General features: G+C 42.6%; 1 protein-coding gene across 1 annotated transcript; it reads right to left on the bottom strand.

The window, feature by feature from the left end:
* Positions 1 to 501: 501 nt before the first annotated feature.
* On the bottom strand, positions 502 to 27,359 carry CUNH18orf25 (chromosome unknown C18orf25 homolog). Its single transcript, XM_024214599.3, has 3 exons — positions 27,324 to 27,359; positions 8,740 to 9,549; positions 502 to 1,028 (listed from the first exon to the last, which is right to left on the bottom strand). Exons 2-3 carry the CDS (start codon positions 9,461 to 9,463, stop codon positions 568 to 570), a joined length of 1,185 nt encoding a protein of 394 aa, XP_024070367.1. The 5' UTR covers positions 9,464 to 9,549; positions 27,324 to 27,359; the 3' UTR covers positions 502 to 567.
* Between the last annotated feature and the right edge of the window lie 87 nt (positions 27,360 to 27,446).

Genomic DNA, 27,446 nt, shown 5'->3' with positions numbered 1-27,446 from the left:
GGACATGAATATCAACTATTGAGCACATTCAGTATGTATAGCTAATCTTTAGGGTATTATTTACGACTTCTGCCAAAAAAGTAGGAAGGAAGGTCAATATTAGACAAGTTTAAGCTGCAGAATTTAGGTATAAACAGATATTTAAGTATGTATTAATTGTTATTATGTAGTCAGGTTCACTAAGATTCCTTAAATCTTTAAATTTAAACTTGTATTTCCCTATATAAACTTTTTGGCATGCAAGAGGAACATATAGATGAATACACGGATTGCTTCTACTATAACAAACATAGTTCTACCATTCCAAGGGTATGTAACAAGGATTCTAATTTACATCTTGCCAAACGTTGGTGACAGGAGGTTTTTGTTTTGAGTTTTGCATGTGTGTTTGTGTATGTGTGCGTTTTCCTTTGTTTGTTTGTTTTTTTAAAAACCACATACGTTTTCTTTAAATAAAACATTTACGGTATAATGTTAAAAACCCATCACGGGAAAAAAAAATACTTGCATGGAGAAAAGCAAATTTTGTTCTTAGCACAGTACAAGGTAATGTCAAGATTTTAAAGACTAAGTTTTTGATTGATTCAAATCATGCTCTGCAATATTCCCATTCTCTGGAAACACAGCTGGAAAATTGTTATTAAAAGTTGCTGGAAACTCTAATGTAGTGTCAACATTTTGATAGCTCACATAAGAATTAAAGGACTGCTGTGGAAGTACTTGGCTATCAGGCATCTGCATGTATGCCCCTGACTGTGTGGTAGGGGGAATTCTTTGGCCAACTAGTTGCATTTTAGGTTCCCTGGGCTCCAGTTGTTGCTTGCTTTCTTCATCTGTGTCAAGACGGGTTAGCTTTTCTATCCACATGCGAAATTTCTCCTCTGTCTGCCTCTGCATCTCGGCAAAGCAGTTCATGGCCTCTTCCAGGACATTGCCTATGCAGTTCCTATCCCACACGGTGCCCCTGTCAAGCAATCCTGGAATTTCCCTGGTCGCTCCTCCAGATCCCCCAGCACGACTGTAGCCAGCTTTAAAGACATTGAGGCCATTTGATAAGACAACGTTAAGTAAGAACATTATAGTGTTTATTAAGGCATGCTAACTCAGGAAACAGTATAAACTTTTCTAACTATGGCCAGATGGATACAATATTGGGAGACCAATCTGCAGCCTCCAAATTAACCAGAAGCATTTACTTCAAAGTAAAAACCCACTGGGCACCACAGAGTTATTACTTCAAGTTCTTGGCTTTAAAAATATTTAAATAAACTCTGCTGTCACAATGTGCTTGTAGGTTTTGGAAACCAAATTTAGTCCGATTCCCACAGAAACTTTAGATGCTTTCACTGTTGATTCAAAAATCAAAACATCGTACAATATTTAATGATATAATTCATACCGCCATTAAACAGCAATACAAAAATATCAGATTTTAATGGATAAACCTCAATAATATACACATTTTACTTAAATAGTTAGTCCCCCACCACCACCACCATCAAGGGATGGGTAAACACACACACAACTGTACACATAACAGAGATAGAGATTGATACTAAAATTGTACTGTTTCAAGTAGCAAAACCCAAATTTTAGCCCTGTCAGCCTTTACTTCTAAAACAACACTGGACACTAAAGGAAGAATAAAATATCACACACAAAAAAAACCCTGATCTTGCATGTAGTATGTAAGTAACACCATGCTGCTATATAGGGAAAGGAGGAGTGAAACAGCTTCTGTTTGTTTCTGATGGCAGGAAAGACTAAACACACCACAGGGGTAACCCATGCAAAGCCCAAGCCTGCTCAAATTGATATCAGTGGCAAAACTCCCTTTGACTCAAATGTGAGCAAGACCTGACCCTTATTCTCCACAGTGTCAGAAAAATGGCATTTTGTTTCTAGGAGTCCCTCTTTCCCGGGTCCAGTGAGAAGGAAACTGCTTGCTCTCCCTTCTCAGTGAGGTGCTAAAATGACTGTCATTGGAAGGGTCAGAAACAATCTAAGCAGAGGAGCCCATCTTAGATTATTTTAGCTTCTAAACAAAAAAGAAAGGCAACGGTAATCTATGCTTTGGTGCGCAAACTCCTCAAAATGCCACCTCAAAAAAAGACAGTAACATGAGGATCTGAACCTGTATGAGGAAAAGTCAACAGCGTATACCTGGAACAGTTATGTTGTCCTAATACATAAAGGGTTACTTTATTTAGATGTTTTCACAACTAGACAAGGATCACATTAAGCTATTAAAAACAGGTAATTAACCGATAGAGTTTACATTTAAATTATTAGTATTTGCTAATAAATTAATAAATACGTTTAAGTGGCTTTTTCATGCAGCTAAATTTCTGGAAGAGTCTGTTTGGATGTTCACAATTTTCTTTATAAACCTAATGACTTGCTATAGGATATGGGTGTCCTAGTAAACAAAGTCATTATTGTTTACAAAATCCATAGGCTATCATATCTTATGAACAACAGAAAATACCTTAAAATGCAGAGAAATCACTGGATGACCTAGACCCAGAATGTATTGATAATGAGATAAAGCCCCAATAATGTGTTACTACTGTATCTTTTATAGGAAATTACAGTGTCATTTAAACAATACATTCTCTGAGAAGCCATTTAAATGAGACATGTAGAAGAATCCTTAAATTTTGGATAGCTACCAATAGTTAAGATTATTCTGTTCTTATTTTCTATTATTAGCAATACTATAGTTAAGGGTCACAGGGCATTTCCACTACGAGCCCCAGTTTTAAGGGCTTATCACTCATCTGTTTTCATATTAAACAGGCTAAAACTCAGCATTCAAGTTCTCTATTCAATAGCAAACTGTTTTGTAATATTTGGTCTCAATTGTGTGGGCTGCATTTTATTTAAAACAAGGTTGTGATTAGAAAGTATAATTTAAAATGGCATCTTGCTCAACAGATCTGCTTCCTGTGCGTATATTCAGGGTCACATCTATTTACTGACAAAACTTACATTTTCTGCTTTTTACTTCCAAATATTACTGCAGATCAATATAATAAGAGTAAGCTGAACTCTATTTATGCTTGCTCATCAAGGGCTTGATCCAAAGTTCAGTTAAACCAATGGGAAACTTCAAAGGGTTTTGGATCAGATCCTAACAACTTGTTAACTAAGTTCTAACTGCCCAATCCTTTTTTATTATTGGTGATGATGGGCAAGAAATAACCCAGATTGACGTTCAAAACCCTGGGATGAGTTTGCAGGGTTAGAAGCTAGAAAAAAAACATGCTTTTTTAACTTGTCAGCTGAAGGAATTTGATATGATAGCTGTTGAGACACAAATATGTAATCCTACACCATTTTTAAAGAAGCACTATTCAGAGTATAATTACACTTTAACTTAATAGTAGTAGCAAATATATCAGTTTGATATACTTCTTTTGCACTTCTAAGTAAAAGATGATGTATGATTTTGTACATGAAATTTTACAAGAGGCTTGTTTGCAACATGCCTCAGTCAATCTTTCAATTTTATTGGCAGATTTGCGTGCCATAAAGTCTAGTTTCAAGGTGCTTTTTGCATGATATTAAAACAATAACATTTATCTAATAGATCTCTCTGCACTCTGTAAACTTTATAGCTTTTGAATTTGGCTAGGACACCAAACAGCCTTGGAAACTTTAATGACCATAAAGGGATCAGGATATAAATACTATGCCTCATCTGAAACATAGCAGCTCCAGCAGAATAACATCCCTCAGCACTGCACTGGGGCAGTGGTTTCAACACTGACTTAGAGATTAGAGCACCAGCTACTGAAATCACCAACACTGTTTATGTACAATAGATTCCCCTTATTAGTAATCCTTCGATTGCCAGCAAAGAGTTGCTGTTACCCATCAGTTGCTGATAAGCAGAAGACAGCAGCCAAGGAAGGAAGTTGCAGCCAAGGAAGGAAGTTCTGCTGGGGGGAGCAGCCTAGATGCCAGGGCTTTCCTTAAGGAGCAGGGGTGCTGGGACCTATGGAGCTGCAGTCTCTCTCCCTGAGCTTCCTTCCCTGTGTGGGGTCCCCTGGTATGGCACAACCCGGAGAGCACAGGGGGAGGTACCGCAGCTCTAGCATCCAGCCTGCAGCCCCTCTTCCTGCTACTGCTCTGCCCACAGCTCCCCCATCTCCTGTGTGAAGGAGAGTTTAAGAGGCTGAAGCCCCAGAAGGAACTGTTAGGATGTGCTGTATTTTTGCAGGGCTGCAACCGGAGAAAAGAAGTCCCAGCACTACCTTTCCAGCCTCACAAACCTGCCTGCAGGGGGTACTCTGCGCATTTTCAAATTGATGTTAATGGCATGGGATTGGTTCCTGGAAATATGTTGCCATTAACCGGAAGTTGCTAATATCAGGATTGCTATTAAGCGGAATCTGCTATGTGCGTTCTTTAGGTCTCCCACCCCAGTAACAACTAGGATCAATGTTGTTTAATTTATGAGATCTGGCAAGATCAGTTTAAGATGGTATGCTGCATCTTGTCCTTAGCTATTAATAGTGGGGGGGGTCTCACTTGTTGATACACTAGCCCAGTACTTTTAAGGAAAATTGCATACTTTACAGCTAAATCTTTCCAAACAGATTTTTAAATATATCTGCTCTTGAATAATCATCCTCAGTTATTCTCTTCGGTTAAAATTCATTCCTTGGCAGAGTGCCAACAAAAGACCTAGGTACGAAGCTTAGGTGAAACTGAAATGGTTCATATGCTTTGCACTGGCCCTCTGCACCGATGTAAATTGCACCATGTGTTAGAAAGGCCTGCATACTAAAAATCCTTATGAATATACAGGTAATTTACATACATGAAATGGCAACTTTTCCAACTTTAATATTTCGGCTTTTAACAATATTCCCCCATATATTAGCCTAAAACATGGATTAATGCTCTTTTTAACATTCAAAACTGTTTTTGACTTATAGTAGCGCACAATGGTGTGTGGAATAACAATATTATGTTTTTATAGTTTAAGAAGAGTCAAATTGTTTTAAGCCAAATATTGATTCCTAGGATCATTTTGCATGCCGAGTTTTCTTCATCCAGAGACAGTTTGTACGGTGAAATTGGAAATCCACAAAGAACAAAACCCTAAACAATAACAGAAGTGCTAGCGGAAGCTGCTGTATCATATTTTATCAGTGCCCAAAGTGAATGCCATCATGTATCCAAGGATACAATGCATCTTGTATTTTAAAGATTGAACATCAATATTGGCATACAATAGAGGCATCTTAATTTGCATTAATTACAAGCCATTGTGGTTTACTGGACTGGAGCCCAATTCAGTGCCCATTGAAATAAATGAAAAGGTTCTCACTAACTTCAATGGGTGTGGGATAGTGCCTATAGTGCGTAAAGGAACAACGTCAAATATTCAAGAATACTGCCTCACAGAATGTACTTTTGTCATGTATGCCACTAATGTAGTTATAATTGTAATGAACTATTAGTAATGAACCTCATCATAATACTTTGCTATTCAGCCTTTGCTGAGAAGTGAAATAAGACTGCTAATATTTTAATGAAAATTATCGAGTTTGCAGATTAGCAGTGAGAATTGAAATTCTATTGCAAAATAGTCTGGTTCAGAAATCGTGTGTTTGAGTGAAAGCAGAAAAGCTAGTAAGATTGTTTATGTTTATGGCATCATTATGCATTTATTGGGACATTTTTCTTAATAATCATCCCAAACTCATTGCAAAAGCAATCATATTGTGGGGTTCAAAAATTACTTATCTTCACTCTTAAAATGGAAGATGTTCAGTGAAATCCTTTAGCATTAAAGACCCAATTGTATCCTATTAAGTACATCACTTTAATTTTCAAACTACCCACAGGTTTAAAACAAACTCTTTTTTCCCTATAGCTGTAAAATAATTTTACATGTTTTGACAGAAGATGACAGCAGGAATATTTTATTCTTTTTTACTGCATCTCTACATATCTGTGCTAAGAAAAACACCTATAGCAAAGTTATAATCTTGGAGCATCTTTGCTGGCATAGCTATTTTTCATGCTTATGCTAGACATGTCTGCAAAACAGCATCTATGGTAAGCTGCTGAGCCAATTTTGAAACAACAACTCATTAGTGCAAGAGCATCCAAACTTTATGACACTGAGGGTTACAGTGTCATAAGTCATTTGCATGAAGAGGTACAGAATTTTTCAAAATAAGTGAACGCATTTGCTCATTCTTATATTTCCCTTGATAGATGTACAGCAGTTTCTTGTTACTGAAGTTCAGGTGCAATTAAACCTGCAGTTTATCACCCTTTTATCACCAATAGGGGTAAATATGGCTGAACTTGGCCTTCAGGCTGCACTTTGGGCCGCCCTATACTAGTGTCTGAGTGGTCTTTCATTTTTAAAGTCTTTAGAGGGTCCTATTCACAACACAATGTCAACTCGCTATGCTCTCTCAATGCTCTCTATTAAGAGAAATAATTATGACTTTAATATAACCAGTTCACCCAATTCAAAGAAGGATCAAGCAGAATAAATATTTATTTTAAGTAAAAGTAGTCATGCCAGATCATTAGTGAGCCACATACAATAGGACAGTTAGAAACTCAGGTCAGATTCAAGGCTCAAGTACACCTATTAAATCTATTAATTTTCACTAGCCCACATAGAACAATAGGATGCATTCTGGATCATCTCTCTCACGACCCTTTTCATTTAAAGGGTAACTGAAATGTGAAAGAATATATTCTAATCACTGCATCCAATTGGCAAGGATTCATTAAAAAAGATGAAGTATGTCTTAAACATCACTTAAAAAAAGAATAGTCAAAGAGAAACCCACTGTTTAGTGTCAATCAGAACACATGGGCTATGAAAGAAGATATGCAGGTCACTGCTGTCCCCTAGTGTTTTGTATGCTCACTCCTTGTGTCACATGTAAAATTAGGCCTTGATGCAATGTCCACTGAAGTCAACGAGAGTCCTTCCATTGATTTCAGTGGGCACTGGATCAGGACCTTTGAATGCAAGCTCTTCAGGGCCAGGACTGAGGGCCAGATTTACAAAGGTATGTAGGCACCTAAAGATGCAGCCAGGTGCCTAGTGAGATTTTCAAAAATTCCTAGGCACCTAACTTCCATTGCAATCAATGAGAGCTAGGTGCCCAGGTGCTTCTGAAAACCCCACTAGGGCTTATCTGCAACTGTAGGCAGCTAAATACCTTTGAAAAGCTGGCCCTGGTCTATTTATTTGTTCCGAAGGACCTGATCCATAGCCCACTGAAATCAATGGGAGTCTTCAATGGGTTCTAACTCAGGCCCCAAGTGCTGAGGACACTCTAAAAATAATAAATAATGAGACAAGTGACTGTCAAAGTTATCAGTTACGTTGTACTATTTTAATTGGTAAATATAGCTACTGAACCACTATTAAATAAACTTCTATTTTTAAAAACAAAAAACAGAATTAACCACATAATTATGGAAGTCTGTACCTTTCCCATACCTTCCAATGATAAACTGCATTTCATGTGTTCAATCTACATCCTAGCAAAGAGATGCAGCCTTACAGAGTATAAGCAAAATATCAGTTTTCAAACAGATAGACCAGCACCATTCACCATTATTAAAGTTGAAACAGTTACAGCTATTTGTAAAATCGTATGTAAATTTATCTTTATATATATATTCATTTAGCTGTCAAAGTTATTAAGACTGCCATTTTCCTTTAAATCTTCCTTTAAACTACAGAAATATGCTGTTATTTAGCATGCAGTTTATCCCCCAAACAACCTCTTTAGTTAGCAGAAAGGGGGAAAAGGCAGATCCACCCAGGAAAGACTGGCAAACCAAAAATTTTATTTTAAATTTTATTTTATTTTTTAAGGTTGCCATACGATGAAGGTTTTGAGGTATAGTATACTGGAAAAATAGTTCACACATAATCCTGACCATGGTATTTGCACCAATTAAATAACGAAGACTCACCAGACGAGAAACTTTAAGAACTTATCTTTCTTCTGCTATAAAAATCATGAGAATGCCCCAATAATTTGCTGCACCCAGCTTGTCAACATGGATATATCGGAGAATTCGGAAATATAAAAATTATAGATTCATAGAACACAGAAGGATGGAACTGGCCTACTCCTAAAATTTTGAGATACCAGGAGTGGGGACAATTTGGGGCATGTACAAATAATTCTTATTTATGCACTAAGTAAGTGGCCAGCTTCAATTTGCATGAATGTAACTAACAAAAAGGTTAAGTAAACTTATAATTTGAAATGTAGAGCTGGAAAGCACAGCATAAGTGCAACACTGGAGAATGGGGCCTTATGGTAAAATGGGCAATAGATATGCCATGTTATTTCAAACACAGATGCTGAGGTGCTGTTGTAATATATTAAAGTGCAGTTGCCCACTTATAATAATGTATTGGCTAATTAGGCTGTTATGATTATTACCGTCTAACCAGCACTGATAAGAGTTCATATATGTTTACAAAGAAAAATCTGAAAATTCCAAGATTTAAGATAGTCCCTTCTACAATTTGCTGTTGTGCAAAAGCAAACTGAAAACCTCAGAACAGATTTTAAAATTTGCCATGTCTTGTTAATACACTGCAGTCTTCAAATTTACATAGAGCTGCAGTTCTCCTGGTTTTTCTCAAGGGTCACTCATCTAATTTAGCATGACAGCTGAGAAACGATGTCAGGCACTTTACAGTTCAGTTTAAAAAACATCCTCTACCTGGTATCTCTGCAGTGATTGTCTTGCTGCTCCCTGAAACCTCTTCATCATCTTCTGATGAACTCGTGCTTGAGTCACAGGTCAGGTCACTATCACTGGTACTGCTGTCCTGCAGCAGGTTGTATTTCTTGCGAGCAGCTGCCTCCCGTTTCTGTCTTAATAACCGGATTCTTTCTTTGTGCTTTTGGCTCCGATGACCTTTTACCTTGGTGACTCGTCCATTCTGCTTATCACTAGACTGTCGATTTTTCTTGGCAGCCATAGTTGATGTTTCACTTTCAGACCTGGATCGTCTGGATTTTCTCCCAACTGCAGCCCCAGAAACTCCAGAAGGGTCTCCCTCTACAGGAGCTTCAGCCTGACAGGGCTCATTCTCTTCTGCGGAAGACAGCGTATCTGAATCAGCCAAATGCCCACTGGAAGAAGGGGAAAGCATGCAGTGATTAGAAGAGTCACTCTCATAAATTTGGCCTGCTGTTGGCTTATCACTCTCTGTAGAGGCTAACTGAGACTCCGAGGAGTCCCGTCTCAGTTCCATCAGTAAGCATGGCATTGAGGAGAGCACCACAGAATCTGCTACAATGGGCACACCATCTTTCTGAGCACATGTGTCTAGTTCTATAGGTCCATCTTCACCAGGAGCTGCCTCTTGTTTTTCAGGGAGTTTTGGTGAGACTTCTGAATCAATGAGTTCTTCTACTTTTCCCACCGCCTCCATCTTCATTTCAGAGTTCCAAACTCCTCCTTGTCTCACAGCATGGAGTCTAGAGGACTGAGGGAACTAGATTAGGTTTTCAACAGCAAAGCAACCTGCATAAGAACAGAACAGTAATGACAATTTACTCAAATAGCAGAATCACTTCTACTTTTTTGGTCATGTCCACAATTTCACCCAGTGAGACCACTTCTTTATTCAGTTAAAGCTTGTAAGGTACATTACAATTTTGGCTGTGGTACTTTTCTTTAGCTTCTGCCTTTTCCTGGTTAACTCAGTCTGTTATACTGACATGCTTAATGCTTTCCCTTTCTTAATGAAAGATGGCACTATCATTGTACAAAATACACTTCAATCTGAGCTAGTTATCACAACAGATCAGAACTAAAAATGACTGCAGTTTATAAACTCTTACTTTGGAAAGTTTAAATTAATACAATATAAGCAGATTTTGAACTTTTATCTAGAAGCAATTTTTAATACACTTTTAATACACGTTAAAGGAAACTATGATGTCACCCCTGGGGAGGCCACCTTTAGGGGTGACATCATAGTTCAGTTTTCATGCCAGTGGGAACCCAATGAGTGTTAGCAGTCCACTTCGAGTACCACTAAATCTGCTGAGGCTCTGGTTTAGTACCAGCCCAGAGAGAAGTGGCGTTGATGGTTCACTTACAGTGAAGTACTAACAATACTTCATACAACATTTAGGTGCTCCCAGAAGGTCTCAGATATGAGTATTGACCCATCCTGACCTGGTTTAGCTGATAAGATTGGTCAAAGGAACAGCATAAAATGGCATGGCCGGTGACAGGAAACACTTTCTATCCACACAAAGTTTCAATCGCATCTTTTACTTCACGTTATAGTTCGATAAACAGCACTGTTCCATCTTAAATGTTAAAATCAAGCTGTACAGAAAGCTAACTTATAGGTCCCCAACCACTGTAGTATCTGAGCACCTCCAAAGTATTATAAATAAAAATAGCATTAATTCTTTAATCTTTATCATAGATTCCTTCCATCCACATTTAAATTTCAACTTCAACATACCGGAAAACCAGTGATGAGCTCCCAAAATCCTAATAACCGGTTCCCTACCGGGTCCTCGGCAGCGCTTTGGCGGCGGGGGCGTCTTCACTCTCTCCGGGTTTTCGGCGGCAGGTCCTTCACCCGGAGTGAGTGAAGACACCCCCCACCCCCGCAGCCGAAGATCCAGTAGGGAACCGCGCGGTGAGTACAAGCCCTACGTGCCTGTCTCCCCCCTCCCCCCATCCGACCCCAACCCACGTCCTGCCCCCGACTGCCCCCCTCAGAACCCACAACCCATCAACTCCCCCGCTCCTTGTCCCCTGACCACCCCCTCCCGAGACCCTCCACCCTAACTGCCCCCCAGAACCCCACCCCCTACCCAACTCGCCCCGCTCCCTGTCCCCTGACTGCCCCGACCCCATCCACCACCACCCCGAAAGACCCCCGGAACTCCCACGCCTACCCAACCCCCCCCATTCCCTGTTGCCTGACCGTCCCCCCCAGAACCTCCGCCTCCTCCAACCGCTCCCTGCCCCTTATCCAACCCCTCCTCCCAGCCCCGGCCCCCTTACCATGCTGCTCAAAGCGGCAGGGGCTGCCCAGAGCGCTGGCGCCGGCGGCGTAGCACGCGGGGCTCTGCAGGGGGAGGCGGAAACGGGGGAGGGGCCGGGGGAGCCTCCCCCGCTGGGAGCTCAGGCAGGCTGGACAGGACGGTACCGCGGGCCGGATGTAGCCCGCGGACCGGAGTTTGCCCACCCGCCGGCCACTTTAATAACCGGTTCTACATCGGCTTCTAAATTTAACAACCGGTTCTTGCGAACCGGCTCCAGCTCACCACTGTGTAAAACCATGCAAAAATCTTTCAATTATCATTCCCACTTATATGTAAATTAAAGGGGACAATCTGTTTAAGCCTAAAAATTTGCATGTGCTAACAAGGTAATTTAATAGTTACTACTGTCAACATTCATTATTTTAAAAAAGTATACAGTGCTATGTTCTAATTTGTGGGAGGGCTTTTTAAAGACTATTTCTGTAGGATCTAGAAAAAGACAATGAGTACTTGTATAACATAAGAATGGCCATACTGGGTCAGATCAAAGGTCCATCTAGCCCAGTATCCTGTCTTCTGACAGTGGCCAATGCCAGGTGCCCCAGAAGGAATGAACAGAACAGGTAATCATCAAGCGATCCATCCACTGTCACCCATTCCCAGCTTCTGGCAAACAGAGGCTAGGGACACCATCCCTGTCCATTCCCATAGGAAGGATGGTCTAATGGGTAAGGTGCTAATCTAGACTTGGGAGATCCAGGTTCAATTCCCTGCTCCATTACAGACTCCCTATGAGATGTTGGGTGCCTCTGTTCCTCAGTTCCTCTCTGTAAAATGGGAATAATAGTACTTCCTTACCTCAGAGGGTGCTGGAAAAAGCTCTAGATTATGTTACCAATCCCTTGAATCATCCTGAATCTTGAGGGTTTTTTTTTAAAAATATATTTCACTCCTCCCTAAGTGCCCTGATTGTCAGATGCTACAGTAGGGGGGAGGGGATCATAAATGTACTTCAAACAGACACCAGTGAAGGAAGGAAAGCTTAAATTAACAAAACTTTCAGTGCTGTGCTGACATTTATTAATTGTACTGGCTACTTAAACAAGGAAATAGACTTGTCATATTAGTGTTGGGCAACATGAAAAAACACAAGAATGACAAATCAAGGTTTACTAAATGAGAAAGTGGAAACTTCTAAGAGAGAATCACAATTACAAATGCTAAAGAAGAAAGCATGGCGATGTATATAGAGAAAAAGCATTTGACAGTACTTAAATGAGCAAAACTAGTTTGAAACATAGAATATCAGAGTTGGAAGGTACCTCAGAAGATCTAGTCCAACCCCTGCTCAAAGCAGGACCAACCCGAACTAAATCATCCCAGCCAGGGCTTCGTCAAGCCTGACCTTAAAAACCTCTAAGGAAGGAGATTCCACCACCGCCCTAGGTAACCCATTCCAGTGCTTCACCACCCTCCTAGTGAAAAAGTTTTTCCTAATATCCAACCTAAACCTCCCCCACTGCAACTTGAGACCATTTCTCCTTGTTCTGTCATCTGGTACGACTGAGAACAGTCTAGATCCATCCTCTTTGGAACCCCTTTTCAGGTAGTTGAAAGCAGCTATCAAATCCCCCCTCATTCGTCACTTCTGCAGACTAAACAATCCCAGCTCCCTCAGCCTCTCCTCATAAATCATGTGCTCCAACCCCCTAATCATTTTTGTTGCCCTCCGCTGGACAAAATATGAGAAGGGCCTTCTGAAGCTGGTAATTTCTACAGAGAATTCTTATGGACAATATATAACTTCATAAGATCCACTTTCTCTGCCTCTTTTCAAATGTTACAGCATACATCAAAAAGGAAAAAAAAAAAAAACTTATAACTAGGAAAGTGAATATACTGAGATGTAAAAGCATCCTAATACTATAATACTTCCGTGTACTTCACTGGCAAATCTCATTATTATTAAGTAATATACCGGTTATACAGATGGAAAAACAGAGGCACAGAGAGGTTAAGTGACTTGTCCTAGGTCAAACATAGGATATATTATACCAGGGAATGGATCCCATGGCTTTGTCTACATTAGATTTTTTTAGTCTGTAATTCGCTATGGGTGCAGTTCTCTGTTGGCAGCACTGGTTAAAGCAGCAGAGTAGACAAGACTCATGTGGGCTCAGGCATTTTTAACCTTGAGTCCTCCAAGCTTTGTCTACATTAATTGTCCCCAAGCTATAACTGGAGAAGCTATACCATATGGGAGTTAAGGGTCCAAGAAAACTTTGTGGAAACAAAGTCCATGATTCCCTTTCCTTTTGAGCTAGGGAGTCAGAAGGGAAGCAGCAAATGCCTGGGCCAGGGGAAGCTCTGGGAACTTGAGATTTACATAGGGTACAGAAGTCAACAGGGCAAATGGTTGATGATGTTCAGCAGTCATGCTTCAGCTCTGTTGATACAGATCCCTGCTGCTTCTCCACTATTTATCTGCACATATGGTAATACACTAAGTCCCAAAGCATGCTGGTGATTTTGTAATCATGTTTATGGAAATTCTGGATTTCATGATACTCTTCAAGATAACCTTCCCTGTTTTTGATACCACCATATCACCGCTAGACACCAGAAATCACATCACTACATGCCCCTTGCAGATTGGTGATTTTAAAGATTCCATTCTGAAATCAAGATCTACACCCTGCTGCTTCACAGAAACAAAGATGCTCCAGCTAGAAGCATAAGGACTAGTGCCTTAGAGCACGTCTTCACATACAGTACTGCAGCTGTGCCACTGTAGCACTTAAGTGAAGATGCTCCTACACCGATGGGAGAGATTCTTCCGTCAGCATAGTTAATCTACATCCCTGAGAGGCAGTAGCTATGTCAATAGGAGAAGCTCTCCCATCAACATAGCGCTGTCTATACAGGGAGTTAGGTCAGTATAACTATGTCTCTCAGGGCTGTGGATTTTTCACACCCCTGAGCGACATAGTTATACTGATATATGTCTGTACTGAAGACCTGGCCTTAGACTTAAAGGCACTGAGATTGAAGAAAAAGTCACTCTCCCCAATCTTAATGTGATATAAGGGTGGGGAAAGGGCTCATGTCCCAGAGTCTTTTCAGCACCCAGAAACACCTTCAGGAAACATGCAACCTCATTTCCCCAAAGAGGACTAATGGAAGAAGTACTGGCAAAGGGAAAGGGTACCAACAATTTCTCCTGGTGGCAGTACCTCTCCCTGCTAGCCGTGGCATGGAGTAAGGAGTAGCATTTAGCCAGTCACCTGTAATTGATAATTTATTAGACTCACTCTTGGAAGTACCCACCTGGCCAGGAACAATGCACATTAGTTAGGCTGTGTGGGAAATATTTGTTCCGAGGAGCCAGGTCTGCAGTCTCCACATCTGTCAATCTTTTACTAATACTGATTTTTTTTAAATAAAAGTGTCCCTTGTACATAGCAATCCTGACAGAGATGTCTGCCAAGATTCAAAGTGTTCCCGTGCTGCAGGGAAGAACACACAGGGATGACAGTCTCTGCAAAAAGCTAAGGAAAAACAAATCTTCAAGAAATATTATTTTAGTTCTACTTGAGAAATATAAAGAGGAAAGAAAAGCAAAAAGGTTATGTTGAAATACTCCCACCCTTTCCTGGAAACATGGTACATAAGTTCTCAAGGTAACCTTAAGGAAAAACCAAGCAGGCTACTTAAATCAGAAAACCACTGCACTGAAAACTAGTTTGTGAAACATCACAGGCTCAAATGGATATTTAATTACACAATGCCCTAGAATTCCATTGAGCCAAAACAATTTTGTCCTTTTTCTTAGTGAACAAATGTTTGGTTGAAGATTAAGAAAACAGTTCTATAAAACAGCACTGTCAGATCCATGTAACACAAAGGATTTTCTCCTCCCAACAGTGCATGGAAAATGCACGTATGTAAAGACACCTAAATATCTAACATGATCTTTATGAAGGAAGTATTCACAGAAATCAACTTGTGCTCATTTTGACTTCTACTTAAGCAATAAAAATGTATGCAATTTACACACTATCAAATAGGGCACCTTTACTTGAATTACAGTGTATCTTGCAAACAATTCAGGCATTGATCCAGAAGGACTGCGAAACTCAAGGGTTCTGCCTCAATGCATCAACTGCAGACATAGAAATACTAAGCATTTCTTCCTAACCTTTAAGCAAGTTCTCTTAAAGAACTTCAGAAATCCAATTATACCGTACAAGATCTCCATAATACATGTATTACTGTCTCCATTTTACATATGGGTAAACAGAGGCACAAAAAGTTGTCCAAACACCACACCAAGACAGTGACAGAATAAAGAATAAAACCAAGAGGCCTTGGTTCTCAGTCTACTGCTCTATTACTCCTGGGGGAAATCTGCGCGACTGCGCACGTGCAGAATTCATGTCCCCCGCAGATTTCTTTGCTTCCCCAGAGAAAAATGACTTTCTGATGGGGGAAGCAAAGGGAAGCCGCAAGAGCAGACGTGCGACCCTCCCCAGCAGCGCGGGTGCACCATTTCGGGCACCTGGAGCAGCCAACAGAGAGGTAAACCACTGCAGGGACTAGGAATACCTTGACTAGTGGCTCCTACCCTCCATTGGGTTCAGCTGCTAGTCCCCACTGGGTGGGGGGAGAGACAGGATTTGCTCTTCCCCTGCAAGGAGCGGCCAAGGGCCAGGTCAAACCCACCCCCAGAAACCTCCACTGACTGCAGGAAGCTCTGCAGGTCCCCCACCCCCAGTTCCTGCCCCCATCATTCCTCAACCACGGGGGAAGGAGCTACCGGACAGGGAGCTGCTCCCCCATCTGCCCAACCCCCGTGCATCTGGATGCCCCCATACACAGATCCCCCCACACCTAGAACCCCCCCACCGAGCCTCCCACACCCGAACCCCCATCCTGCTGAGCCTCACCCCCTGCATCCAGAGCACTTCAACCTTCACACTGATAAGCCCGAACCCCTCATACCTGGACCTCCCCCAACAGGGCTCCCACACCTCGACCCCCAAACCCACTGAGCCCCAACCAGCTGCACCCAGACCCCTACCCCACCAAGCCCCAAGCCCCTAAAACCCAGACCCTGCTGCTGAGCCCCCCCAACCTAGACCCCCGCCCAGCCCCATCCCCCAACATCCAGACTTCCCTGCTGAGGCCCAACCACCATCACCCAGATCCCCCTACAGAATCCCATTGCCCTGCACCCGGCCACCCACACCCAGATTGCCCCACACAATCCTCTCATCCCACACCAAGCCCCTCCACACTTGGATCCTGCCTGCCCACACCTGGTGTGCCTTGCATGGAGAGGTAGGGCCCCAGGGTGTTTCTGGGACAGGCCCGGCCCTTGCGCTGTGTCGGGGCAGTCTCAGATGTGCCTGACTGAATGAGAGAGACTATGGGTCAGCCAGGGTCTGCATCGTGGAGGCTCCCTAACAATCCCTCCCCAAAAAACCCTTGTTCCACACTCCTCCCATCTACGCCCAACAACCTTCCAATTTCACACTCAGGCTCCTTCCCAACGATTACTTCCCTCTCCCTCAGCTCCTCCGTTACCCCTGACACCCCCAAGTGGAAAGTACAGGACACTGGCATTCGAGATCACCCTGCAGCTGTACTCCCCACTCCCCCCTTTATGCTTGGAACTCCCTCCCTCCCCTTTAGTACCAATAGGCCACCCTCTCAATTCAAAACCCTTCTTTACTCCTTCCGTGAAGCCCATCAATGATAATCTAACACTGAATTCAAGTTTTATATAAATGTTCAATAACAAAAATATTTAAGTAACCAAAGGAAAACAAGCAAAACTAAATCAATTCAAATGATCCTCTCTCTGCTGGAAATACTAGCCTCCCTCAAGACAGGTGTGCAAGTATGGATGTTTTCCTTCCCACCCACCACAGTCTGTCATTTTTATTGAGCTCTTGATCTGATTTACTCTGCAAGCTCCAAGACTGTATCTTTTTATCTGCTCGTAGAAGGTGCCAGGCACATCCATATACATAAAACAACAGACGACTGCATGGTACTCAGTTTAACTCAAGATGGTGGAGTCACCTTTGCTTGAATTTGAAACCTGGGCTGCTCTAGAACGTCTAGCCTTTTTCACACCACTATGCCACCACCTTCTGGATACTGTACTACTTTATATAAATGGTCCTTTGAAAAATACTCTCCTAAAGCTGATTCAATAGCACACCATTCTCCCTATGGAACATTTTTGGGGAGTGGACTTGGCTGTTTAACCAGTTAATTCATAACTCAGGCCCAGCAGCAATCCTAAAAGGTTGGACACCCCACCCTTTCCAACCAATATGATTACAGAAACATGAGATGAAAGGATGAAACTAAAGCTCTGCTTCAACAGGTTTTGCATAAACAAATGACGTTAAAAAATAAACTATTTCTATTAAGCCCTCAGACTGTGTATACAAACCATCCAAGACTCAGTAGAGATGGTATGTTTGTGAAACACCTCTGCATTCTTGAAAAAGACAGTCCTTTTCCAGCATGAGTAAGCAAAAAAAATCTCTATTTAAAAATATTAATACAGGTGAACTTGAAAAAGGGAGAATATTAAAGAAAACTAGTCAAGACTGACCAGCAAAGATAATCCAAAACATACTTGTAGGACATGAGCCTGCACTCAGCACTCTATACACACTCACCAGCTGAAAGGGAACCAAGCAAAATCATTTTCCTTGCTAAAATAAATTCATGAGTTTAATATACAGGAGAAGAGGACAGAAGATAAGGTGTGTTAGCTTTGTTAAGTGTTTCCCTTCCACTATGCCTGGCTGTCTATATTCCATTGTTGTGAGTGGTCAGCGTTTTCAAATCTACAAGACTTCTTCCTTCTGAATTCAAGATTCAAGAGATGGATTTTTATAAACTGCTTGTTCCTAAAAATGGAGACAGAAGACACTAGATCCACAAAGGGACTCAGATGCCCTGCCGGCCAGTAGTATTTACAGCCCCAAGTTAAGTGCCCAGCCTCCCCCTGCATTTTAGGGGGAGAGTTAGGTTCCTAAAAAAGGGGTTCACAGAAGCCAACACGCTGAGTGGGGAGCTGCCTAAACTAGCCAGTAAGAATTCCAAGGCGAGGTGCAGCATCTAAGCACCATCCCTCAAAGGTAGCTAGGTGCCTAACTCTAGGCCAGAGGGAAACATCTACCTCTCTCGGGATTCACAGCCACAAACCCGCTCTTGGAGTTAGGCACCTAAGCCAGGTCAGCTCTTTCTCTCTCTCTCTCTCTCTCTCTCTCTCTCTCTCTCTCTCTTTCTCTCTTTCTCTCTCTCTCACACACACACACACACACACACACACACACCCCTAACGGACATCTGCCCCATAATAGCTAATAGCCCAGTAGTTAGGGCACTCACCAGAGTTGCACAAAACTCCTCAAACCACTGCTTTGCATAATTTGGAGCAGCTATTTGAACACACCTGGGTTCAGGTCCCTGTTCCAAATCAGGCAGAGCATGGATTCAAACTTGAATCCATCTATCATTGATAGCCCTTGTATGGAAATCTACAGCACAGTATGATCAAATAGAACTGAAAGCTGCTGATAACATATGGACAAGGGGGATCCAGTGGATATCGTGTATTTAGATTTTCAGAAAGCCTTTAACAAGGTCCCTCACCAAAGGCTCTTAAGCAAAGTAAGCAGTCATGGGATAAGAGGGAAGGTCCTCTCATGGATTGGGAACTGGTTAAAAGATAGGAAACAAAGGGTAGGAATAAATGGTCAGTTTTCAGAATGGAGCGAGATAAATAGTGGTGTCCCCCAGGGATCTGTACTGGGCCCAGTCCTAGTCAACATATTCATAAATGATCTGGAAAAAGACGTAAACAGTGAAACGGCAAAATTTGCAGATGATACAAAACTACTCAAGATACCGTATATAAGCGATCATAAGCCGGTTCGTTTATAAGCCGACCCCCTTCCCCCAAGATGGATAAGTAAAAATGCAAAATTTTTATAACCCGTTCATAAGCCGATCCTATAATTCAGGGGTCAGCAAACTTTGGCTCCTGGGTCATCAGGATAAGCCGCTGGTGGGCCAAGATGGTTTGTTTACCTCGAGCGTCCACAGGCATGGAGGTAAACCTAAGTAAACAAAGTGTCAGCCGGCACGCCAGCTGCTTACCCTGACAGGCAGGGACAGCAACTGGTGGGGAAATTTTTTGGGGGGGGGGGAGGGAGGGGAGAAGTTGGGAGTCAGGGGAGTAACCCCTGTGACCACCCCTCACATGATCCCACCCCTAGCCTGGGACCTCCACACTCTCTCCATCTCATCCCTTCCCACCTTATCTGGGGAGGATGTCTCTGTCCTGGCTGGATCTGCTCCGCCAGGCTGGGCAGCGCGGCTGCAGCGTGCTCTGGCAGGCCAGACTGGGCGGCGTGGCCAGAGCATGTCCGGCTCCATGCAGGGGGGCCACGGTCCTCCAAGCACTGCCCCCGCCCCAAGCACCGGTTCCCGGCCAATGGGAGCTGGGGGTCGGTGCCTGCGGGTGAGAGCCACGCGGAGCTGCTTGCACACCTCCCCTTAGGAGCCGGACCTGCTGCTGGCTACTTCCGGGGCACAGCGCAGTCCGCAGTGCCAGGACAGGCGGGAAGCCTGCCTTAGCACCCCAGCTGTGCTGCTGACCAGGAACCGCTGGAGATAAGCCGGCGCCCCAAATCTGCACTCCAAACTCCTCATCCCCAGCCCTACACTAGAGCCTGCACCCCCAGCACCAAACCTTGACCCACCTCCCGCATCCCAACCCTCTGCCCTGAGCCCCGCCCCCAAACCCGGAGCCCCCTCGTGCACCCCAAACTCCTCATTCCCCACCCCACAGCCTGCACCCCCAGCCCATTATTAATAATTTTACCATTAACCTCCACATTTTTAATATTATAGAAGAGAATAAACAACTACAATACTTCCTCTACTTTTCCTCTTAATTAAAGTGAACTAGTACTAGTGAAAGGTGCTACCTTGACAGCCTGGAGACTGGGTTTGCTACAGGCACTGTCAGCGTCCCCATGCTAGCCTGCAGTGTGTTTGACCTCACTCGTCTCTCAAATATTTTAATTTTGATATTAAATACTTCTCATTTATCAAATGTTAAAGTCAGTCATAGCATGTTTTTTCCCCCAAAGGCCAGTTTCTGCTTCACTAAAGACAAAGAAAAGTCTTCTCTTTGCAGCTATTTTGCTGAATGCATCTAGTCTTGTCAAAGGTGCCTGACTGGCTACAAGTGGTAACGGAGGCAACGTATTAGATCTAGTCCATCTAACAGCAATGGCATTATATATTCAATAGGTGACTCACAACATCTCTTGAGGTTACAAGTTTATCCAAAATGCATTATACTGAAAGTCAACATGCATATTGTTTGTACTGAACCTGTAGTATTAGGGTTTTTCAAATTATTGCCCTGTACCAATGCCCAATGTTAACAGTCCTTATCAGTGGCCATCTAAAGAGGAAGAAGAGAAGCTCTGCATAAAGTAGAAAGTTTGAATCGAACTGCTTTGAGGCCCTGTATTTTTTCTGTGGGAGAAGATTGGTGTTTTGATTCCACACGGCTTATAGAAACTATTACATTAAGTGATCTCAGCTAAAATATTTTAACTTCAGCCACAGTAACAAGCACATGCAATCAGTAGTCAGTCTCCAATCCCCCTCTTGTACTCACCACCTCTTCCCCTAAGAGGCTCTGCCATTCCTTGCTACACAGTCATCTTGAATTCCCTGGGAAAGCATTCTCAGAAAAGACAACTGGCAGAGTGAAGTGGGTGGACTGGAAGCTGACAACTGATTAGAAAGCCAAGATAAAACTGAAAAGTCTAGTAGTCTTAAACTGTTTTCCTCCTAACAAATGTCAGCCTGATTCCCCAGCATTACCCGAGATGGATATCAGCATTATGACAAACTAATATAGGGTACATTTAAATATTGGAATAATTGCTTAAGCAAAACAGACGATTATCTAACTCAGAAAAAAAGTACAATAGCAATTGTAATCTAACATTTAGAGTACACTGAGTCAGGCCTCCTTGGGCGTATTTCCAGCTCTGCCACTCGCTTTGTAAACTTGGGCACGTCACTTAACCGCTTCACCTCACTTTACCCAAAATGGGAACAGTAATGCCAGCTTCTGTTAAAGGAAGTCTACATCTAGCCTTAAATAAATACCTGTTATTTGTGATTAAAAGTAGCCTGATGTAATCATCATAACAATTTTTAAGATTTCTCCACAAAGATTGAGCATCAAAAGAGGTATAGTATATCTGTACGTTATTATGCTAAGTGAGTTATGCATATTCTGTTTGAAAGGCAGCTACAAAGTTAAATTCAGAGAAAACAGATGATACTGGATCACCCTGGACCTGAACTCAACCCACCACATGCCCTTGGGCATATTACTTGACCTTCCTGTGCCTCAGGCAACCCATCTGTAATTGAGTAAGAACAACACCTCACTAATTCAGATGTTGTGCCTGGTTTTTAAATCTTGAATGAGTAAATTACTATACAAGTGTCAAAAATCTAAGCTATAGGGAAATAAGGTAACAATAATAGTACAATTGTGTCGGCCTCTTCAGCTATGAATGAAAAATGTATTGCAGATGTGTGTGAACAGGGGAACATATTTTAACCATAGAGAGCACAGGACTGGGAGCAAGGAACTATTTAGTTTTAATTCTGGCTATAACACTGGCCTGGATTTCATCTATGCCACCAGTTCAGTTGCAATCTCTCTAGCTCAGTTTCTTATCTAACATAGGGATAATAATTCTCCATGATGAAGGTGTTACCAGTACTGAAGTTTATCTAATGCTACACACCGAGTATTTTTTGTTATGGATCTTTATACAAACCCCTATACTTCTCTCAATTACAACAGTACAATTAACTAAAGGAAGAAAATACTAATTTTACTGAGTTGCTTTTAGGATCGTGTGACTAATGACACACATATATTAGTGAGAATTGAACAGCCTGGTTTGTCAGTCCACCATGGAAATCATCATCACTATAAATAGACTAAGTGAGATAATACTATTTCATTGGAGCGGGCACCAGTGCTGTGGTAGCTCAGCAACTCTTAGAGCTTTAGATACAGCTAAAAGTTAAATGCAAAACTGAAGGCCCTCTGGGTTGAATGTGGATATGCGTTTTGCAATACGAACACCATTAGCTTCAAGTCTAGTCAGTTTTAATAACTGAGATGAAAGACTTACTATACTTGCTCAACAGTCCCCCACCAGTATCTTCAGTTTTAGGTCACATTTTTATATTACATATCCAGTGCTGTCAATACAGACACTTTTCCTGTGACCTTTCAGTTTTAGGAATATTAGAGGTTACTAGTAACTGTAGGCAATAAAGTGTTCAGAGAGATAAAAGTTCATTGTGTTCCTTTAAAATCTACAACAATTTTTCAAAAACTTTCACAGGTAGCAGTGTAGACGGAGAGGAGGAGGGGGAATAAACACAGCCAACAGGGTTCTAAACAACAACTTCTTTACGCAAATACAAGCTGCAGCCACTCCTTTAGACTATAAGATCTGTGGAAACTACAGGGTCCAAGGGACACAGATGCTTGTGTGATGAAACTTGCATTGTCAGTGGAGCAGAGGATATGGGAGTGGTCACAATAAGACAAAAGGAGATGGCGAGTAAGAACACAGAGCCATGAAGGTCCTTAAAAACAAAGAGCGGAAGCTTGAACTTGATGCAGTATAATTGGGAAGACAGTGAAGGGATTCAAAGAGGAGAGATGTGATCAGAGCAACAGACAAAGTTGACAGCAGGTATGTTACTTGCTGCTTTGACCAAACCATACCCTTTTTTTTGGATCTCTCCACTGTATCCTTCCTTCTTAATCTTCAAGGCCATTCACAATTCTGTTTCTATTCTTTGTTCATCCAGTCTTACTTCATTAACCCCCATCTCATCTGCATTGTTGATGGTAGCCTTATCTACCAGTCTGTCAGCTTCCCACAGGTGCTTCCATGTCTTCTTTTACAATTCAGGAGGATTTACATGGCATGTGCTGTGACCACTGACTATCATGCTATTCTTAAAAAGCAACAGAGGGTCCTGTGGCACCTTTGAGACTAACAGAAGTATTGGGAGCATAAGCTTTCGTGGGTAAGAACCTCACTTCTTCAGATGCAAGTCTGATGCTATTCTTAGTTGCCTCGCTGTTGCTTTGCATTTCCTTCATCATCTGTTTGAGGTACCATTTGTTTATTATCTTATAGATTGTAAGCTCTTCAAAGCATGCAGTCTTTTTGTTGCAGTTTTTACAATGCATATTTTAGTGTGGGACCAGGTACTACCACAATACAAGTAAACACAAATAACTAAACACAAAGTCACTCTTTTCCTCTTTCAAATATCTACTCAAAACACACTTCTGCTGAGATGCCTTTAAGAAGTCAGCCAATTAATGATTAGTTTGAAAAGCAGATAGGGATAGCTGGCACTTATAATTAAAAAAAATACAAGCGTGTATGCATATAAAAAATGAATCTCAACTGTTATCCTAATCCTTCTGTTCATATGCAGCTACTATATTCAGCAATAATTTTCCAGCATCTTTTCTGCCCCTCCCCCCCATTATTCACTTAACAAAACACTGGTATTATAGGTACACTGGCATTCTTAGCTGATATTTTACCAGCCATTCAAGTCTCCAAGTAATGAAACCCTTCTCTGGATCAGTTTCTTTTGTAAACACCTGACTCTTCCAGATCATTAACCATGCAGATAAACTGTTCAAGAGTACAGCACTCACAAGTTGATCAAGCACGTCATTATAGTCTTAGGAATGGTCGCTTTGTTGATTGCCAAACTGCACCGCATTTCATCTCACTGATTGGGTGATACCGATTTACTTATACATGGATCTAAACTCCAGGTAGGAAAAAAAGGTTGTGTGCTTGCTAGACCCAAACCACAGAAAATCCTGTGTCATCCAAAATTTTATTTCAAGCTTGTAAAATGAATTCTAGATTTGCAAGGAGGCTTAAGAGAACAGTTACCCTGGAGAAGGGGAGAAAGTTGCATTTTCCCCAGACACAGCTCTTGGCACTTAATCACAGGAAAAACAATTACACCTAACATTAGGGCTAGGTGTGGCAAACACCACAATAGAACTGCCTCTGAAGCAGTGGTCTCAACCCGCAGCCCGCTTGCAGCCCAATTAGCACATAGCTGCTGCCCATGTGACATCTTCAGGACCATACAGGTAGTATTGGATGCGGCCCACATAACACCTCATGGGCCACATAACAATAAGTAGGTTGAGAACCTCTGCTCTGAAGGATGATACTATATTCATTTCCCACCTCACCACTTTTATCTAAAATGGTTAAAGGGATGCTGTCAGATAGTTGAGGCCAAACATTAAGTTTTATAAAGACAAAGATTTAAATAAGAAATTGTCAGGTTTTAAATCCCTTACTAAAGACCCAGAAAAACTAAACTGAAGAAGTCTTGTTCATTCTTCACCTTTTATACGGTTTATATTTTGAATTTCACTAGCCTAGACAATGAAAATAGACTAGCACTTCACTTGTGTATAATCAGTCTAAATAGCATAACATTATTATTTGGGTTGCAAGTACTGCAGAAGAATGGTTAAAGCTAAATAAACTGTTTTCAGAAGATAATAGAAATTTGATATATTTAAAGGAACACTGTTAGGTATTTCAGCAAAGATTTATGCTTGGTTGACTTTAATAGCCAAGATTCACTGATTCCAGTAAAACTAGCATTTCTACGAAGGAGTTCTAACAGTCTTTGAAACAAAGTCAGAAACTTTGCGTTACTTATATATTAACACTAGCTATCATCAAAAGTTTGAAACTTTATAACTACGCTGTTTGAGTTATGACTTCCCAAAAAGACTACAAAGGCAAATGTGTAAACTTCTCAGAGCACAATTTGGCTGATTTCTTTCAAGATTAAAAACATTTCAGAAGTGTATTTAAGTTACATGGGGTCAGACAGATTTAAGAATAGAGTCTTCAGTATTCTGAATAAGAGTGAAGACAACTTTGGAAAAGTCTGTCCAATAATGCCAGAATTTATAGCAGTGAGTAGGACCAAAAAGAAAAGCTCAAACATTAGAAAATGTCATCTGAAATACATTCAACAGCGTAGATTATGTCTATACTAGAGAGCTTACAGCGGCACAGCTGTTTCAATGCAGCTGCGCCACTGTAAGATCTCTCATACAGCCACTCTATGCCAAGGGGAGAAAGCTCTCCCATCAACATAATTAAACCACCCCCAACAAGCGGCAGTAGCTATGTCGGCGGAAGAAGCGCACACCACCACTTATGCCAGCATAATTTATGTGTGGGGTTTTTTTCACACCCTAATAAATTGCCGGCATAAGTGGTTGGCTAGACATGGCCATAGTGTCTCTCTTAAACCAAGCAGGACAGTGAAGTTTTATTTTACAGTATTTTTAAAAGGTCTTTATACTTAAAGCTTCGGAGACAAGTCCTACTGTCTTTCAGTAGAAACTCCTATTAAAGTCAATGGGAGATTTGCCTAAGTAAGGAAAGCACAATCTGAACTCATCACAAACTCTTGTATTGGAACTTTTGCATAAATTTAGACAGGTCTATTACTTATTTCATATATTAGGCACGCATTTGTTTCCAGGGACTTTTTAAACAAAACACATTATGGTATCAGATTATGTAAATTTCTTTCTAGAACTATTTAAGTTAAGTAACCAAAAATTTGCTTCCCAGCCTTGTCAAGACAGATTCAGCGAGCTAGAGTAATCAAGTTACAACCGATTATGGGGCTATAAAGAACTGGAAAACTTGAGAGTTGAGCTTTTATGTCAAGACATCAATGAACACAAAACATCACATCAGTGCTCACTGGCACTAACGTAGTAAACCTGAATACCAGGAATCATTATTTCAGTTACCCCTATGTATTCTCTCTGTCCTCGGTAATACTGATTTAAAAAAACATGGTAAGTAAGATCCCTAAAGGCAGATGGGATGAGCATAAGAGTTTATGACTAGAATGATAGGCTGCAGAGCTGGAGCGGTGGTGGGGGGAAAAGGCACCTGGCCACTTTTTGACTTGGCCAAACCTGAGGGCACTTTGACCCCACACTCCAGGTTGCAACGCCACTCAGGACACTTCTCTGTGATGACGGAGGGGCAGCTGAAACAAATCTGAGTGAATGACATCCCCACCTGGCACACAGGGTTGTGGCAGCACTCAGGTTTGCACCAGGGTCACAATGCCACCTACTCAAATTTGGCCCAGTTGCCCCTCCATCATGATGGAAGGGCAACTAGGTCAAACCTGAGTGGTGCTGCAACCTCACATGCCAGACTGCAGCATCACTTGTTCAAATTTGGAGGGGATGGGTGTAGGGGCTCACGGGCCAAAGGACCAGGTTGCTAGTGGGTGGGGTGCCTGAGAGAGGAAGAGAAAGGTCAGACAGAGAAGCAAATTCTATTGGCCCCCACTTCAACCAGCGCTCCACAGCCTTAACTGGAACAAGTCCACACACACTAAAGGTCCCTACTAGGTTTCTCTTGAAATCAGAAGTGAAGTGTTGCACTCCCACACTTCCTGCCATGTGGTAAAGGGGGGGGGGGGGGGGGGAAATACATCTAAGGGCTCCTGAAAAGCCACCCCCAAAAGCTAGAAGGTTCTTTAAAAGTCATTCCCGTGGTGCGCTGAACTGCATTACCCGGAGCTCAAGGGTGTGGATGTGACCTCCCACCAGGGTGCCCGGCATTCACACTACACACGGGCACTGGGGTGCTAGAACCACCCCTAAACCCCCCCCACCACCACCACCACACACACACGCAGAATTCACCCTGCGCCTTGGCACCAGAGGGACCCTTAGCAGGGCCCCTCCCGCCCGCGCTGCGCACTCACAGGGTGCAGGCCCGTCCCTCCTCAGTGCCTCCTCGCGGCATCCCTTCGGGGCCCAGCCCGGGGCAGCGCGCCGGGACCCGGGCCCTGCCTCAGCTCACGGGCTTCCTCCCCGGGTCAGAGCGGGGGGAGACGCGGGTTCTACCCGAGCCCCGGCGCGCTGGGGGCGGGTGTACGGGCCCTCTTCCTCCCAGCCCGACCTGACGCGAGGGGGAGGGGGGCCAGCGAGCCCGGATCCTCGGGGAGGGCGGGCGGCTCCCCCGAGACTGGCTCTGGAGAGGGGCCCGAGCCCCCGGCGGCCGAACGCGGGTCACTCACCAGTGCAGCCGCCGCCGCCACCGCGGCTCCTCCTCGCCTCGCCTCCCCCTCGCGGGGGAGCAGCTCGGACATGGGGGGCCGAGGCCGGGTCTCCGCCGCCGCCGCCTGCCCCGCTCCCCGCCC

The sequence above is a fragment of the Terrapene carolina genome, unplaced genomic scaffold (genome assembly GCF_002925995.2).
Source record: "Terrapene carolina triunguis isolate 2854851 unplaced genomic scaffold, T_m_triunguis-2.0 Scaffold69, whole genome shotgun sequence".
Lineage (NCBI taxonomy): Eukaryota > Metazoa > Chordata > Testudines > Emydidae > Terrapene > Terrapene triunguis.
The sequence above is the reverse complement of the archived record's forward strand: the minus strand, read 5'-3'. Positions and strand labels throughout refer to the sequence as shown.